Raw genomic sequence first — 19386 nt, forward strand, 5'->3', positions numbered from 1 at the left:
TTAATCACAGAAACAATATGTAATTACATATGTGTTTTCTGATGGTCTTAGGCGACCCCTGTGAAAGGGTCGTTCGACCCCCAAAGGGGTTGCAATCCACAGGTTGAGAACCGCTGACTTAGCCACACCGGCCAGGGCTGAGTACATTGTATGGATCACCTTGCTTCATCCTATAATATCTTATGAGTTGTAAGTATTGTTGTTTTTCCCATAATGCAGTGAGGTTTTATAAGTTGTAAATGGAGATTCAGACTGATTCTTATACAGATTTAACAGAATCTAGCTCACACTAGAACCTTTCTTTATTGCAATGCTGGACTGAATTTCCTATTTCTTTTAAGGATTAATGCAGTAGTGGAGTGCGAACAGTCAGTCTAAGTGGAAAGATTGGAAGTAAAGACACCTGGATATTGTTGCACTAAGTCATGTGAGATTATAGAAGCCTGGTCTAGCATGGAGGCAGTGGGAATATAAAGGAAGAGATGGATTTAAAAGACGCTATGTAGCACTGTGGATGTTGTAGAAGAACCCACAGGACTTGTTGATGTCATTGGAGAGTCACCCTATAGCAGTGATGGCGAACCTTTTGAGCTCGGCATGTCAGCATTTTGAAAAACCCTAACTTAACTCTGGTGCCGTGTCACATATAGAAATTTTTTGATATTTGCAACCATAGTAAAACAAAGCCTTATATTTTTGATATTTATTTCATATATTTAAATGCCATTTAACAAAGAAAAATCAACCAAAAATGAGTTCGTGTGTCACCTCTGACACGCGTGTCATAGGTTCACCATCACTGCCCTATAGTGTGGTAAAGACCAGGGATTCTGGAATGAGGTGACCTGGGTTCAAATCCTGGCTCTGCCACTTATGACCTCTGGGGCCTTGGGGAAGTTACTTAACCCTTCTGTACCTTAGCTTCCTCATCTGTAAAATGAGAACATGATGACCACCTCTTGGAGTTGTTCGTAGGGACGAAATGAAGCAGTAATTGTACAGCACTTAGCCTCGTTTCCGACATAGAGCTGGCCGAGTAAAAGTACCATTGCACATACTGTTCCCGCTGTCTCAGATGCTCCTGTGTGTTTTCGTAGCTTTTTGTGTATAAATAACTCCACTGTGATACATACCATATGTGTTAAATAGGCTTTGGGTTCATGAATGGCAAGGAACTTGGTCTTAATCATTTTTACATGTTCAGTTTCCAGCATAACACCTGGCATTGATAGGACGTGTGTAATAGGTATTTATGGAATGAATGGTTGGTTATGTGAGTGAGAATTTGAGTCAAAAAGGCTTGGAGGGGTTGCTTATTTTGGGGGGCAATGTTAAAATCTGTTTTAAAATTTATGATGATATTAAGACATCAAATTGAAATGGCCATTAAGTAAAGATTTTTGCTTAGATTTTGACTGAGAAGTTAGAATAAAACATTAGTTCTGGGGTCACTCACATAGAGGTTAAAACACAAGCCAGAGCACATGCAGATCCTTCCTGAAGGAGAGAAGGTAAAGAGAGTACAATCCACTTAATTTAACAACAATAGTTTTTTTTTTTACTGTAAATTATTATTTAGGAACTAGAGGTCTGGTGCACAAAAATTTGTGCACTGGGGCGGGGGGGGGTCCCTCAGCCTGGCCTGTGCCCTCTCGCAGTCTGGGACCCCTTGGGGGATGACCACCTGCTGGTTTAGGCCCACTCCTGGGGAATTGGGCCTAAGCTGGCAGTCAGACATCACTCTGGCAGCCCGGGAGCCCTCAGGGGATGTCCACTTGCCAGCAGGGAGCAGGCCTAAGCTGCAGTCGGACATCCTTAGTGCTGCTGAGGAGGCGGGAGAGGCTCCTACCACCACCGCTGTACTGGCAGCCATCAGCCTGGCTTGTGGCTGAGCAGAGCTCCCCCTGTGGGAGTGCACTGACCACCAGGGGGCAGCTCCTGCATTGAGCATCTGCCCCCTGGTGGTCAGTGTGTGTCATAGTGACCAGTCATTCCCAGTCTTTCTGCTGTTAGGGTCAGTTTGCATATCTAGGATATCTACCTCAGGAGGTATGTCATATATACTACAGAAGAATCACATTCGAGGGTAGTTTTTACATAATGAGAACTTCAGGGGAGTAGTGGAAGTTGAGAGGGCAAACTGGTTTTGAGAGGGAGGATGGAATCAGTTTTGCACACACATGTTCTTGACTACATTGCATTAAAATAGGGTCTTTTGAATCCCTGGCTGGGTCGCTCAGTTGGTTAGAGCATATACACTCATGTTGTGGTTCGATCCCTGGTCAGGGCACATGCAAGAGTTAACCACTGGGTACGTAGGTAAGTGGAACAACAAATTGATGTTTCTCTCATCTCTCTCTACTCCCTTCTCTTCCTTCCTCTCTCTCTAAAATCAATAAATAAAAATTTAGAAAAATAGGTCCTTTGAAAGGTTTACTTCTAATGGCATAAGCCATAGCATGCTTCTTGTTTTTAGTATACACTTATGTGAGGGGCATTGTTATCCACAAAATTACTGCTTATATGTTACACACATAATTAAAATATGTTATCCTTGAGTTTAAAAAAATCTTCAGTATCTTAGGGATCTAGGTAGAACTGGCATTCTGGTCAGAGGTTGGGACTAGGAGAGGTTTGAGAGTAACATGGAAGCCACTAGTGAAACCAGGAGAAGAAAGGCTCAGTTACTGACAAATGGAGAGAAAGAAGAGCTGAGAGCCTAGGAAGCCTTGAGGCACAGCAGGAGGGAAGAGCAGTAGGACTCTTAGGAGGTGAGCTGATTGGATACAGGGTTTTTCTTTTTCTTTTCTTTTTTAAAAAAAATATATTTTATTGATTTTTTACGGAGAGGAAGGGAGAGGGATAGAGAGTTAGAAACATCCATGAGAGAGAAACATCCATCAGCTGCCTCCTGCACACACCCCTACTGGGGATGTGCCCGCCACCAAGGTACATGCCCTTGACCGGAATCGAACCTGGGATACTTCAGTCCACAGGCCGACGCTCTAGCCACTGAGCCAGACTGGTCAGGGCTGGATACAGGGTTTTTTAAGTTCCATTTTATTCTGGTTTTCATAAGTAAGAGTCTTGGGAGTTCCAAATACAGTAAACTGGGTCCAGGTCGTGTGTGTGTGTGTGTGTGTGTGTGTGTGTGTGTGTGTGTGTGTGTGATGCTTGGTATGATCCTTGGCAGAAGAGATGCCAGTGGACCTCAGTTTTCTGCCCTGCTCTCTGTGAGGGTGGGGAGCAGGTGGAACTTTCTGACGGGTACTTCAGTGGCTAGTCTTCGCTTGTTCCTTGGGCATTCAGCTGCCTCGGGCACTGCCTTCACTCTGCTCAGCAGATAGTACCCTGTTGTTGCTGCCTAGGGGCGGGAGGTACGCCCATTCTAAGATCTACAAGTGTAGATTCTGACTTTTGTGTTTGTGTTGGTTAAGACAGAGGTTAGCTCCATTTTTCTCCTTGTAACTTTGTATCTGATGTCTCATATATTTAAAAATAAAGAAAGGTTCTGATTTCCTTTAGTATGTTTATAGTGTTTTTACATTTAGGTCAAGGGGAAGGAAAAGTTTGAGGATTGTTTTGAATAAGTTTGAAATTTCTTTTCATTTTTTTCCAGGTTGTCTTGTGGAAATGAAGGTTTAAGGACAAGTTGTCTCCCAGATTAGAAGATGGGATCCAACAGCAGCAGACTTGGTGATCTTCCCAAAAATGAGTACTTAAAAAAGCTCTCCGGCACAGAATCTGTCTCTGAGAACGACCCGTTCTGGAATCAGCTTCTCTCCTTTTCTTTCCCTGCACCAACCAGCAGGTAAGAGAGCACTTGGAGATTAAAATTTGTATAGAGGGCCACATACATTTGTGTGGTATGCTCAGTTAAAAAAAATTTTTTTTAATGTCTCTCTGTCCATTTATCCATTCATCCTTCTATTATCTGCCTGTCTGTTTATCATACATGTACCAGTAGAAAATCCAAAAGGTAGAAAGGTAGGAAGTAAGTTTTTCTTTCTTTTCTTCCACTCAACCAACAACCACCTCCCTTCCCCAGAGATGATTCCTGGTAATAGTTTTTTTTAATCCTTCTAAAGATAGTACAAGGTTATTTAAGTATATATCTCATATAGTTTTGCAAAATTGTTTAAACACAAGTGGTAGCATACTACACATTTCTTGCTTTTTCTTTTTTTGCTTGCTATCTCTGGCTTTTTCTTCCCAGTTAATTAAAATATATCTAAGCATATAGGCAACTGCCTTTTTCTTTTAAATGTCTGCAGAATATTTATAGAATATAATCAGTTTTCTCTTGGTGGACATTTACATAGATTGTTTCCAGTCTTTTGCTATAACAACTAATGCTACATACATTATTTCTCATGCATACAAATATATCTCTAGTTTAGAAAGTAAAAATGCTGGGTCAAACTGCATATGCAGTTGTTATCTTGGTAGATATTGCCAAACTGTGCTCCGTGGAAGTTGTAACAATTTATACTACTGCCAGCAATGTGTGAGAAGGTATATTTCCGCACACCATTGTCAATTTAATGCATTTTTAGATTTTTTGACCTTTGTCAGTTTGATAGGTGAAAACCAATATTTCACTTTTAAACTGATTCCTGAGCCAGAGGAAAGAGGGCTTGGGAATAGGAGAGGACTGGTCAAGGTAGGGAACAACATAAGGAAAGTCCAGTGGTGAGGAATGACATGTCAAGTATGCGAAACTTAAGAGGAGTGGTGAGGGAGGAGGTTTGGAAGATTTGAGGGTTCTGGTGAAAAATATTAATGAGTTTTGATTTTGTCCTAATATCAGTAGAAACCATGGAAAGATTTTCATCAGAAAGGGCATGATCAGATTTTCACTTTTTTTGATATTCTAATTGTATAATATTGTGGTAATCACTCCATCCTTCAGCAGAAATTATTATTTCCTGACTAAACATTTTTTTTAAATAATTCAGTTATAAAATCAGATGTACAAATTCCAGCCATATTCTAGATATGCAAGTAAAAAATCAGAGGGTGCATGGATACTGTGTGGGATAGGCAGGATTTCAGGATTCTGGAAAATATTTTGGAGGGGTTGCAATATGAACAGAGCCCCAAAGAAGGTGGATGATTTAGAAGCAGAGCAAGCAAGAAGGAGAATCCTGACATTTTTATTTTATTTTATATTTTATTATTCTATTTTATTTTATTTTATTTTATTTTTGTTAATCCTTACCCAAGGATATTTTTCCATTGATTTTTAGAAAGAGTGGAAGGGAGGAAGGAGGGGGTGAAAGGGGAGAAAGAGAAACATTGAAGTGGGAGAGAGACATCTATTGGCTGCTTCCCACGCGCACCCTGACCAGGGCAAGGGATGGAGCCGCTAACCGAGGTACGCGCCCTTGACTGGAATCCAGTCTGTGACCCTTCAGATCACTGGTTGACACTCTGTCTACTGAGCCAAACCGGCTAGGTCAGAATCCTGACATTTTTGAAAAGAGCATGGACCAAGGCATTGAGGCGTGACACAGTTCTGTGTGTGGGTGTGGACCAGTGGGATACCAGCCAGCCTGAAGGAAAGTGCTGGTCACAGGGGCCTGTCCTGTGGGCTGGAGCCCGCCCTAGCATTGGCAGATGATAGGAAGAGATGGAAGAGCCATGGTGTCTGCAGAGGGAATTTAATAAATTATAATTTTATTTATTTTTGTATGAAAAGTAATGCATTCTTCTGGATCAAAATTCAAAGATTCAAAGGTTGTAAAACTGGGAGTCTCCTTCTTCGGTCCTCCCACGTGCTTAGTTCTCTACCCCAGAGGCAAGAGATGTTATCACTTTTCTTAGCTGTCCTTTTAAGGCAGTGGTTCTCAACCTCGGCTGCACATTAGAATCACCTGGGAATCTTTTTAAAATCTTGATATCTGGGCCTCATCCTCCGGAAATTCTGTTTCTTTGTTACTAATGTTGTTGCCCTACCCCATAACAAAGAAACAATTTCTGGAGGATGAGGCCCAGAAATCAGGATTTAAAAAAAATTTCCCAGGTGATTCTAATGTGCAGCCAGGATTGCGAACCACTGTTTTAACCCTACCAGACCGCTGTACCTAATTTTCGGTACTTTGCCTAGTACTTGAAAAAAATGCGTCACAAACTAAAAATAACCAACCAATCGTAGTCAAACCTCATGGTTAGCCATTGCAAATGTCTGCCCCCATGTGTTTGAATTGACTTTGTGTGGTTTGACGTGAAAAAATTCTGAAAATTCACAATGAAACGAGCGGCTGATGAACCAAGCACTTCAACAGGAAAGCGAAGGTTCAGGGCCTCAGGTCTGGTAGACTTAAGGGATGCTTCATGTTGTTTTAGTCCATGAGAGCTACTTGAACAAAATACCACCGACTAGGTAGCTTATAGCAAGAATTTGTTGCTCAGGGTTCTGGAGCAGGAAGTCTGAGCTCTCAGCGCCAGCATGGTTGGGCGATGGCCCTCTTCTAGTTCACAGCCTGCACATTCTCTCTGTCCTCACAGTGGAGGGAGCCAACAAGCTTTCTGGGGCCTTTCTAATAATAAAAGGCACTAATCCCATTCATGAGGATTCCACCTCATGACCTAATCACCCTCAAAGGCCCACCTACTAATACCATATACTTGCACCTTTGGCGGTTAGGATTTCAATATATGAATTTTCGGGGGACATAAACATTCAGACCATAGCACATGCATATACAAACAAATATGCACATACATCCCCCTCATTTTAGACTAATAATAACACATACTTCTGTACTTTGTGCTTTTTTTCAATGACTGTGTCTTGGAGAGCCTTCTCTATATTAGCTTTCTCATTTTCATGGGGCATCGCATGTCATGGCTGAATATACCAAAATTAATGTAGCAATATACTTTTACCAATTGAATTGCTTCTAGTGTTTTGTTATTACATATGGTACATCAGTGAATAACCTTATACATATGAGTAGAAGTGATTCTTGTGCTGTGAATAAAGTATGACCAAAACACTTCCATTAATTTTTCCAGTTTATGTTAGAAGGACATGAGAAATGAAAGCACTTCCCAACATATGGGGGTGGTCAAAAATAGGCTTACAGTTATAATACAATAATCCCATATAATAAAAGCCTAATATGCAAATTGTTCCCTTGACCAGGAGTTCGACTGGGAGTTCGACCGCTTGCTATGATGTGCACTGACCACCAGGGGGCGGTGCAAAACATGGCGGGCTTCGGTGACGTGGCGCTGGCAGTGGACAGCAGTGGAATCACCATACTTCGATCGTCTGCCAGGCCTAGGGATTGCACCTGTGCATGAATTTCGTGCACCGGGCCTCTAGTCTATATAAAAGCCTAAGCAACCAAACAACTGGTTGACTAGTCACTATGTTCCGCACTGACCACCAGGGGGCAGACGTTCAATGCAAGAGCTTCCCCCTGGTGGTTTGTGTGCTCCCACAGCGGGAGCACTGCTCAGCTGACCCACGGGCTCCAGACGCAGGGCTCATGGCTGGTGAGCATCGCTGCAGAGAGGCGAGCCTCTCCTGAATGGGACTGACTGGGTGTGAGCCTGTGGCAGGCACAGTGGGGCTGGGATGAGTGGGAGTGGCAGGCAGGAGCAGCAGGCAGTGTTGGATTGCCGGTTTTGGCCTGATCGCTGCAGGCCACACCGAGGGACCCCACTGGTGCACAAATCTGGGCACCAGGCCCCTCTAGTTAATAAATAATTATACAGGAATAAACTGTGTTTTGCATAACACAACTGTAAGCCTACTTTTGTTAACCCCTGCATTTCATGATGTTTCAGGGTAAACTGATGAGGCTGCTCTAGTGGCCTGGAGGCTCTGAAGGGTGTGGCAATTCTGACCACAGAGGGCTGAATGGGAACATCAAAATTTGTTGCCCGTTTTTGGCACACCTGTTAGAAAGCGGAGGATTAGAATTCTGATCCCTGGTAGGTTTTTGTTGAATGGATTTGGGGAAAGTATTGTTTTAGGGAGGTTGCTTTTTAGGTAAGGTGAGTGATAGACAGGAAGGAAGAGAAAGTAGGTCAGGAAAACCAAATGTGAGGCAGTAGCAGTTACATCACCACCATGTGATGAAGGGCTGAAGTTCTGTGCCTAAGCAGGAAACGGAAGTCCTACATCCTTGTGAAACTGATGTATCTAGTTAACAGAACTTTATATAGAAAAATATATTTTAAAAGTTTTGTTTTAGGTTGATATTTGATGTAAGCATTAATATTTTTAAAATTGATTTATTGGGGTGACATTGGTTAATAAAATTTTACAGGTTTCAGCTATACAATTCTATAATACATCATCTGTATGTATATTGTATTGAGTGCTTACCACCCCAAGTCAAGTCTTCTTCTATCACCATTTATCCCCACTTTGTTCTCTTCCACCTGCCCCCACCCCGCCTTCCTTCTGGCAATCAGTCACTGTACTGTGTCCATGAGTCTTTCTTTTTTTTTTCTTTGCTTAATCCCTTCACCCTTCTCATTCAACCCTCGACCCCCTACCGTCTGACAGCTGTCAGACTGTTCTCTGTATCCATGAGTCTGTCTCTACTTTGTTAGTTTATTTTGTTCCTTAGATTCCACATATAAGTGAAATTATAGGGTACTTGCTTTTCTCTGACTGACTTATTTCATTGAGCATACATAATACTCTCCAGGTCTATCCATGCTGTTGCAAAAGGTAAGACCTTTTTTATGGCTGAATAGTATTCCATTGTGTAAATGTACCACAGCTTTTTTATCCACTCATCTACTGATGGGCACTGAGGCTGCTCCCTAATCTTGGCTATTGTAAATAACACTGCAATGAACATGGGAGTGCATATATTCTTTTGAATTAGTATTTCTGGTTTCTTTGTATACAGTCCCAGAAGTGGAATTGCTAGGCCATAATGCAGTTTCATTTTTTTTATTTTTTGAAGTAACTCCATGCTACTTTCCACAGTGGCTGCACCAGTCTGCATTCTCACCAACAGTGCACGAGGGTTCCCTTTTCTCCACGTCCTTGTCAACGCTCTTGTTGTTAATACTTACTGAGCTTAAGAGTTCTAGATTTGAGAGCAGCGCTGAGCTTATTTAGACAGCTTATTTACAATGAGAATCATGTTGCCAAAAGGTGCAGTGATTTGGGGTAAAGTATTGAGAACAGAGGCAGGAAGCATGGCAGGGGGAGCATAGATTTTGGAGCCAGACCAACTGTGTCTTGTATCCCAGTCTCCCCATTTATTCATTAGCTTTTTGAGCTTAGGCAAGCTGCTTCATCTTACTGAGCCTTTAAATGCTTCTGTAAAATGGAAATCATAATGCCCACCATGTAGACTTGTGGGGAGGATAAAACACCGTAAGGCATGTACAGTGCCTGACTTTCCTCTTCTTTCAGGAATAAATAGCCATTAATTTAAACAAGATCAAGGGCTCTGTCTTGAGAGTTAGTCTAAAATATTTGAGGGATGAAAATAGCAGCAGAAATTTCACCAATTTTCTGATGACTGCCTTATCCTAATGATTAAACATTCTATGACTCTTTTGAATTAATTGTTCAGTTTTTTTAAAAATTAGGCCAGACACTGATTCTAGTAATACTTGTCTTTGTGCTTCCACAACGCCCTTTTTATAAAGGCTACTCTTTAGAAACCTTACTGTATTATGAAAGTTGTGTTATATATACTGAGCACTAGATGGTGCTCAAATAAGGCAAGAAGGCAGCATTTATATTTGTTCCCATTCCTGAGTACCAGAGCAATGCATGCTCATTTTCAGTACTTTAAAGTCAGGAAAGCACAAGGAGGGAAAGAAGATAAAAATAATAGCAGTGAGAAGTAACCGTTGTTAACATGTTGGGTATATCCTTTCAGTTCTCTCAAAGTGCTTGCATCATATTCTGTATGTTTCTCTAATTCACATTTCCCTCGTACAGTGTTTTCCTACAACATAGTTTTAAATGGTTGTAGAATGTCCTGTTTTATGGATGTACATAATTATTGTGTTTTCCTACAACATCATTTTAAGTTGTAGAATGTTTTCTCTTATGGATATACATAACTATTGAACTAATGTTGAACATGTTGATTGTTTCTTATTTTTCATGATTATACTAGAGGCCCGGTGCACGAAATTCGTGCAAGAGTAGGCCTTCCTTCCCCGGCTTCCCTCTGGCACCTGAAACCCGGGCTTCCCTCGCAGCCCCGACTTCTTCCGAAAGGTTGTCCGGTCTAATTAGCATATTATGCTTTTATTATTATAGATAAAAAACTCTGATGAACTTCTTGTAGCCAAGTCTTTGTACAAATCCCTAATTATATAAGTTAAATGAATTATTAGTAGTTTTGTTGGTAAATTAATCTTTAAAAAAAAATCACCAACTCTTTCATTAAAGTTAGAAAATACAGAAACAAAAGGGAAAATAGTCATGTATTCTCATCACATAGAGATAACTACTGTTGACATTTTCTCATTTATTCTTGCATACTTTTTAAAATGCCCATACCTGTAGATGGACATATACATTTTATATGTCTTTCCCTCCCACAAACATGAGATTATACTCCTATGTAACTTTAAAAAAATTGATTTATATATAATATATTTACATTTATTTACCCAAAAAATGCCTCCCATTTGCCAGGTACCACTTTTTAAAAATATATTTTTTTATTGCTGATAGTATTACAGATATCTCCCGCCAGGTACCATTTTTAAGGGCTGGAAACCTTGCAGTGAATATGAGGGATGAGGTCCCTGCCCTCATCAAGTTTATATTTTAGTGGAGGTGTGGGTAATAAACAAGTAAAGAAATAAATACATAACGTCATTTCTGGAAGTGTCAAATGCAATAACAAAAGCAGAGCAAGGTCATGGAGTGGGACGGAATGGGAACAAACAGAAAGCAGGAGATTTCTTCAGATAGAGGGTCTCTGGGGAAGCAGCACTTCAGCAGAGACAGGTAGTGAAATTGGGGAGTGAGGCATGCGATCCTGGGAAAGAGCGTCCAGGTAGAAGGAGCAGCAGGTGTGAAGGACCTGAAGCAGGAGCAAGTTCTGCCTGTTTGAGGAATGGCAGAAGTCCAGGGAGGCAGAACAGCGAGCAAGGAAACACATTACCTTGGGTCCTTTGGCCATGTTAAAGGTTTCTTATGTTGCATGGTTTAAAGAGACAAGCATGTCTTAATGGCAGTGTCTGAGCATTGAGCCTAGGCTGCCGTAATTTACTAACTCTCCTACAATGTGGATTTTACTCACATAGTGGGTTTTATTGTGGTAAAATTAACATAACTTAAAATTTACCATTTTGAAGTGTATGATTCAGAGGTATTAAGTACATTCCCAGCGTTGTTTAGTCATCACCACTGTACATTTCCAGAACTTTCCATCATTTCAAACAGAAACCCTGTACCCATTAAATAATAACTCTCCATTTCCTGTTCCCCTAACCCAGTGGTCGGCAAACTCATTTGTCAACAGAGCCAAATATCAACAGTACAACGATTGAAATTTCTTTTGAGAGCCAAATTTTTTAAACTTAAACTATATAGGTAGGTACATTGTTATTAACTTAATTAGGGTACTCCTAAGCTGGCCTTTGCTAAAAACGCCCTCAATCTGATTGAGGTACGTTCGCTGAGGTCGACCCCTTCCAACTCTCCCATCCACACTCGTCTGGTATACTTGTTTCGTCTATCTTTTGTCACCCGCGCGCAATTTGCGGAGGCGACTAGCACTAACCACTGCACAGTGAGGCTGCTGACGGACTGACTCACTCAACTCGTGCATGAATCGCGAATGCCTCCCCAGCGCAGCGTATCCCGCGGCCGCCTGCACCGTGTCTCCCGTCTCCCGACTGACACCCCCCACTTCTTCTAACGCCACTTCTTCAAAATAGACTCGCCCAGGCCGAAAACCGACTTCTGGGCATGGGCCACGAAGTTTCAATCCCACTGTACGTGCGCGCCTGCACATGGTATTTTGTGGAAGAGCCACACTCAAGGGGCCAAAGAGCCGCATGTGGCTCGTGAGCCGCGGTTTGCTGACCACGGCCCTAACCCCTTTGGTAGCAACCTCTATTCTTTCTTTCTGTGAATTTGCCTATTCTTGGTAACTGATATAAGTGGAATCACATAATATTTGACGTTTTGTGTTTGGCTAATTTCACTTAGCATAATATTTTCAAGTTATATCCAGGTTGTAGCACATAACAGAATTTCCCTCCTTTTTAGGCTGAATAATAGCCATTGTATGAATACACCACATCACTATATTTTTTAAACTTCAGTTTGTTGTACTTTCTTAGAAAATTCTTTTAAATGTCTTTCATTTCTCTTCAGCATTGTTAGGGTTCAGTGACCACTCTGATTTTTCTTTTAGGATTCCCCCTTACATTATAAACAATATGCACATTCAGCTAAGAGGCTTGGCTAATGTAAACATCTATCTTAACTTAGCAGTTATTTATTTATATTATTTTTAAAAGATTTTTAAAATTTATTTTAGAGAGAGAGGAAAGGGGAGGGAGAGAGAGAAACTGATGGGTGAGCAAACATCAGTTGGCTGCCACCTGCTGGCCCTCTACCAGGAATGGAACCGACAACCCTTGAGTGTTCAAGACAGTGCCCCACCAAGTGAGCCACACTGGCCAGGGCAGCGGTTACTTATTGAGCACTTACTGTGTGCCAGGTGCTGGGCTCATTGCCTTAGGGGCATTTCCTAATTACGTTCTCATACCCAATCTATGCGATAGATTCTGTGATCATTCTGGGAAAAGTGAGAGCTAGGGAGGTTACCCAAGGTCAGACAGCTAGTAAGTAGCTGTTCTGGACCAGATTTAACCAGGTTTGTGTGGTACTGAGACAGATCTGTTGGCCTTGATGCTTTACAATCCTCATTTGGGGGGATAATCACAGAACAAACTTCAATTATTGGTTAATTATCTGATAATCTTTAAGAAAAGAATCACCACCTTATATATTCACTTTAAAAAAGAGAATAGTTTACTGCTTTTTTGAGAGAGAAGAAGGGAGAGGGAGAGAGAGAGACACATTGATGTGAGAGCACAACATCGATTGGCTGCCTCCTGCACACCCCCTACCAGAGATGGAGCCCACAACCCACGTATGTGCCCTTGACTGGGAATTGAACCAGCAGCCTCCTGGTGCACTGGATGATGCCCAGCCAGCTGAGCCACACCGGCCAGGGCTGTATTCACATTTTCAAGCACTTTCAAAGCAATAGGTCATAATAGCAGGTACTTCTTTACAACATAAATGTAATGATTACATTATGTATAATTAACACATGAAATCTGTCCATTATTTTAACCTTGCCTTGAGTAGTATGTGTCGTCTCTGTGAAGGGGAGCTGTCTGACGGATCTTTTCTGAGTTTCTTTTCTTTTTTCTTCTGAGTTTCTTGATCTGTTTCCTTAGTTGAAAAACAGGGAAAGAGACTTTTATTGAATTAGGTCACAAGTTTTTAACTGACAGAACAATTAAGTGATTGTAAAATTAATTTTTTCTTAGAATTTTTGATGCCTAGGATAATTACTAAACTGTTTTCTAAACCCACTTCTAATTCCTTCATCATAGGTTCACTTGAACAGGGACCAAAAGAGTATACTAGGCCATTTTACTAAGGGAATAAATAATTTGAGACTTTTTTTGGCATCTTAGTTTCTCAATTGAGAGACCAAAAGAAGTTCAGTTTTTACATCTTGAGTCAAAATCTGTTCCTTCATTAATACCTTTCTATGCAAAATCATTTTGGAAGATACTTGAGTTTGCCCAGAGCTGATCTCTCCCTTAAACTAATGTTTATGTGGGGGAAGATATAACTAGCATGTTTAAAACATTAAAATAAGGAGACAAGTAAGTTTTGTTCCAAGTATACCCTTCTTTCTTTTTCTCACTGTGTTGGCTGGAATCTGAATTTTTAAGTCTTTTTTTTTCTCTGTTACTTTCTTGAGAAAATAAATATAATATTATCTTGCATGGTAGTTGCTGAAACTTCGACACTTTAATAGTTATAGTTCCTTTCATTTTGGCAGTTGAATGACAGCATATAGGATTGCCTGTGAATCACATGAATATAAATACCTTTTTGGTTCTGTTTAGTATGTTAAAAATTGCTATAATAAATTTATGTGCAGTTTTTATCCTTTGACTTTTTTCTATGAATAGGCCCTTTTAAAACATTAATATTCCCACAGTTTAACCACTGAATGGGCTGATTCTAGTTAGTTTTGTGAATGATTTCTGTAATTCTCTCTTTGCTAAGGTAAGGGGGAAAAAGTCTCAGGAATGCTTCCATACTTTTCTGAATGGTTACTTGTTGATTTGCTCAGATGGTGTTTTAAAATGACAAACATATAATTTGTCAGAGTATGTATGTAGTGGGCTGAAAATGACATTATTAATATAATATCAATTTTGAAATCATTTTATGGCAAAATTTTCAGTGAGAGAGACTTAAGCATTTTCAATGTTTATTTTATGAACCTCATAATTATATTTACTTGAATTGTTCAGCAAATCTATGTTCAGAAATCTATGTATAATTTCCCCACCAACAGCTTTCTGCCCATTTGCTTTTCATTAATGGATTTGAACTATGAGTTTATTATCTTCATTATTGAGATTCACATATGAGATTGGTGTGTTTACAAGTAAAATAAAACCAGTTTAGAGTACTGAAAGCTGTGAATTAGGGAATATGTAATTAAAAAATTAGCTTCCTGACCAAACTACAGTTTATTATTTCATAGCAGTTATAAGAAAGTCTTCTGCTTTCCTTATTAGACTTAAATTTTTTGTTTTCTTCAAGTTCTTCATCATTCACATAAATTTTACATGTTTTTTTTTTAAATATATTTTATTGATTTTTTACAGAGCGGAAGGGAGGGAGAGAGTTAGAAACATCGATGAGAGAGAAACATCGATCAGCTGCCTCCTGCACATCCCCCACTGGGGATGTGCCCACAACCCAGATACATGCCCTTGACCGGAATCGAACCTGGGACCTTTCAGTCTGCAGGCCGACGCTCTATCCACTGAGCCAAACCGGTTTCGGCTTACATGTTTTTAATCATAACATAGATGTATGACACTACTTCTTTTAGGTCTCTATAGAAATTCCAAGTAGTGGTAGTGTGTTAGATTGATGTTACATGGGTTTCTTTTAATTAAAAAAAAGTAGCTAAATTAATACTGTTCATATTGAAAGAGTATTAAACTAGAAGTTAGATATGTTTATTTTTATATTGTGACCTTGAACAGGTTACTTAGCTTCTCTGTCTCTCTGTCTCCTGTATAATGAGGATACTCCTGTTTTCTCAGCCAACTTCAGGGTTTTTAGAAGTCAAATGAAATAATCAAGGTGAGAGAACTTTTAATAATATATATGTCTACACAGATTGCAAGTTATATCTAATCAGCAAATTTATTTACATATCAACAATGAATGTGCTAAAGTCTTTAAACACTTTTTTTGGTAGAAGGTTAAATAAATCTCCTCCCTTGTTGAAATACTTTTCTTAAATTATAACACAAAGGTCAGTGTCAACTCAATTTTACCCAAAAAATGCCAAATTCTAAATTAATGGGTTTCAAATGAATGAAGTTCTGCTAAGTGTATACTTAGTTGAAACTTTTAGTTTTTAAAAGTAAATTATTTTTCTGTAGTGTAAAAAATTTTAAAAAAATGATATGTGGGAACTCAAATACTTCTGTATTTGAGAATATGATAATAAGGCTTCTTTTAGGTTGCCGTGTTCTACAATTAATGGGTAAGCTTCTTTTCTAAGATGATGTATTATTCAACCTCTTTTTAAAAAATTTTTTATTAAGTTATTACATATGTGTCCTTATTCCCACATTAACCCCCCCCCCCCACTCATGCCCTCACCCCCCTGTTGTCTGTGTCCATTGGTTAGACCTATATGCTTGCATATAAGTCCTTTGGTTGATCTCTCCCCCTCACCCCCACCCTCCCCTTCCTTCAACCTCTTTTTTCTTTCTTTAATCCCTGAGGGTCAATACAATGGCCCGGCAGTGTCCATTGGTGCCTCTTAGGTTACTTTCAAATCCAAAATGTGGACAGATGAAGAGTGAGACACATGGGTTGGTAGTAAAGAAAAGAAAATTGAAAAGAAAAAAAGAAAGTTAGATGGTAGAAATTGCTTTGAGGCCTCAAGCAGTTCCTTCTGTTGCTGTATAGTATTGGCTCCATGATATAGGACACAGGCCATTAATAAGTTATCAGCCCAAGTGTGCTGCTTCCATTAATTTGTGGTATTTTACTTGTCAACTATAGTTTGACCAGTTACACCAGCTACTAAAATATGTAAGTAACTCTTACATATTTTCATGTGTGACAGTTATCAGAAATAGGTATTTAGTTTATTAGATGAGCCATTTTATGGCTCATACTTATTTTGGTTGTGAACGCTTGAATTCTTGAACTACAGGCTTCATATGAAATTAACTTTTCCCCTACCAACAAATGATCTTTCTTCTTTATTTGCCAGTTTTGGAAAATCGTTTGCCACCTAACAGTGGAACTGTGTTGATGAATGAAGGAATGCATGCTATTACACTGAGCTGTGGTCTTTTTCTTTTCTTTCTTTTTTTTCATTCACAAACTAATGGCAGGGTTTCCCTAGGTTGTGGTGGACAGCAGATCTAACCATCAAGGGCAGGGTTGTTTCTCTTCTCTCTCGTCACCTTGTGAATTGTGGCTGACATTTGGAGACATTTTCTACATAAGTGGTTGGTATAATCATGTATTGTATTTTTAAAAAAATATTTTTATTGATTTCAGAAAGGGAGGGAGAGGGGGAGAGAGAAACATCAATGATGAGAAAGAATCATTGATTGGCTGCCTTGTGCATGACCCCCACTGGGGATTGAGCCTGTAACCTGGGCATGTGCCCTGACTGGGAATTGAACCATGACCTCCTGGTTCATAGGTTGACACTCAACCACTGAACCACACTGACTCAGCTAATCATCTGTTTTTATAATGAAAAAATAATAACCACAGCTTTTAACTTAATATTTGCTCCCCCACCCCCACCCCACCCTGATCAGCTTTCTGCCTCTGAACATTGCTGTATCCTCTTCGCTGTACCATTCTTGAAGTTAAGGCCAGATTTGTTTGTCATGCCAGAGGATTTTGTGCAGAATTTAAATCCAAAGAAGTCGTAAATTCTCTGTACAGTAGTTCTTGATGTACCCCATCCCCCATGTTAGATAATACCAAAAACAACTGCTTGTACAGTGCAAGAATTAGGCAGTACTCAATAGAATTTGTTTTACATTTACAGTGGCAGGATAATTTGCCAGTTAGATGTTACATCCTTTATGAATTCCTCTCTGTAGGCCATTTCAGATGGAAAAATGTCTGTATTTGTCATACAGGTTCTTATGCTTGCTTACTGTCAATACATACTTATTTGAGTATAAAGATCACTAGATTTGGTGTCAAAGATCTTGGTTTGGAATTTTGCAAATTTAGGAATATGTGTTGGTTCTTAAGCCAAAGTTATGCACCTTTGCTGGAAATGTAATTGGTTAATTCTTTCTGGTATATAATTTGCAATATTCATCAGAACAGAAGTGTTCATTGATCTAGCAATTTTGGAAATATATGTAAAAAGATATATATGTATAGATGTTCATTGCAATGTTTATGATAGCAGAAAATTGCTAACAAGTAAGGAGATTGAATAAATAAGTAAAAACGGTACATCTGCATGCTAGAACAACATACAGGCATTAAAAATAATCATGTTTATAGACATGGAAAAGGTCCATAGCATATTAAGTGGTTAAAGCCAGTTATAAAACCACTCGTAGAGCATAGTCTTGTTCCCACACAATTGTATACATGTGTGCATTTTTAAAATGTGTATATTTATGTAACTCTTATATAGGTTGTATAGCCTTAATTTTTTTTCAGTTTTTAAAATTTGTTATTTTGAAATAATAATAGAGTCACAGGAGATTGCAAAAAATGTACAGTGAGGTCCCTTGCATCCTTCACTCAGTCTCCCCTAGTATAGCATCTTGCATAGCTACAGTTCATTTCAGGAACTTGACATTGGTACAGTCCACAGAGGTTATTGTGATTTCAGCAATTAGTTATATATGCACTCATTTGTGTGTGTATATTACTCTATATAATTTTACCACTTGTGTAGACTTGTTTAACCACCACCACAATCAAGATACTTGTTTTCCAGCAAGGCTCCCTTGTACTTTTCCTTTATAACTACTCCCATTCTTTCTCCCTCCCAGCTCTAACTGCAGGCAGCTGCTAGTCAGTTTTCCATCTCTATAATTTTGTTATTTCAAAAAGTTATATAAATGGAATAATACAATATGTCATATTTTGAGATTGGCTCTTATCACTCAGCGTAGTGTCCTTGAGCTGCATTCAGGTGATTGTGTATCATTAGTACATTCCCTTTTTTTTTTTAAACAAATATATTTTTATTGATTTCAGAGAGGAAGGGAGAGTAAGAGAGAGATAGAAACATCAATGATGAGAGGGAATCATTGATTGACCGCCTCCTGCATGTTGGACTGAGCCCGCAACCCAGGCATGTGCCCTTGACCAGAATTGAACCTTGAGTCCACAGGCCGATGTTCTAGCCACAGAGCCAAACCGGGCAAGGCAGTACATTCCTTTTTATTGCTGTGTGGTATTCTATGTTGCATATGCACTATAGTTTTCCTAAACAGTGACCCATTGAAGGACATTTGGATTATTTCCAGTTTTTAGCTATAATGAATAAAGCTGCAGTGAACATCTGTGTACAGGTTTTTGTATGAACATAACTTTTTATTTCCTTGAGATAAATGCTCAGGAGTGCAGTTTCTAGGTTGTATGGTGAGTATATGTTTAGTTTTTTACAAAACTGCCAAGCTGTTTTCCAGAGGGACTGTGTCAGTTTACATTCCCACCAGTAATGTATGTGAGACCCAGTTTCTCTGCATCCTGGCCAGCATTTGATGTCACTTTTAAAAAAAAACTTTAACAGTTCTGATAGGTGTGTAGTGTTACTACATGGTGGTTTTAGCATGTTTTATTCTTATAATAGTATAAAAGCCATTTCCTTTTAAAAAATAAAAGAAGGCCTAGATTTAATTTCTGTTCTGCCACTTATTAAAAGTTACTTAATAGTTTTGCTGGGTGAATAAGGAATACTGATTTCCTTTGTAATCCACAAGGGTTATATTTTGACTATAGTGAAACATTAATGTAAATAAAATCAAAGCAGATCACCTACAGTTTTCTTTAATAGCTGTTTGAGACTATTTCAAAGTGTAAAAGTACTCCAAAAATTATGTTTTATACTTCCCTTCTGTTGCATGGCGGGGGCG

The 19386-nt window shown here is 39.4% G+C and overlaps 1 protein-coding gene across 14 annotated transcripts in view; it reads left to right on the plus strand.

Moving 5' to 3' along the window:
• The window catches only part of DYM (dymeclin), a 248237-nt gene that overhangs the window by 10836 nt on the left and 218015 nt on the right, over positions 1-19386 (plus strand). For 12 of the 14 annotated variants that reach the window (XM_036322093.1, XM_036322091.1, XM_036322089.1 and 9 more), the window contains one exon: positions 3620-3811. In XM_036322093.1, coding sequence (XP_036177986.1) covers positions 3672-3811 — 140 coding nt within the window. In that variant the 5' untranslated portion in view covers positions 3620-3671. Of the gene's footprint in view, positions 1-3619; positions 3812-19386 lie in introns of those variants that run through there. The other 2 variants (XM_036322098.1, XM_036322096.1) reach the window with 2 other exon arrangements.

This window comes from Myotis myotis, unplaced genomic scaffold (assembly GCF_014108235.1).
Source record: "Myotis myotis isolate mMyoMyo1 unplaced genomic scaffold, mMyoMyo1.p scaffold_m19_p_9, whole genome shotgun sequence".
NCBI classification, from domain to species: domain Eukaryota; kingdom Metazoa; phylum Chordata; class Mammalia; order Chiroptera; family Vespertilionidae; genus Myotis; species Myotis myotis.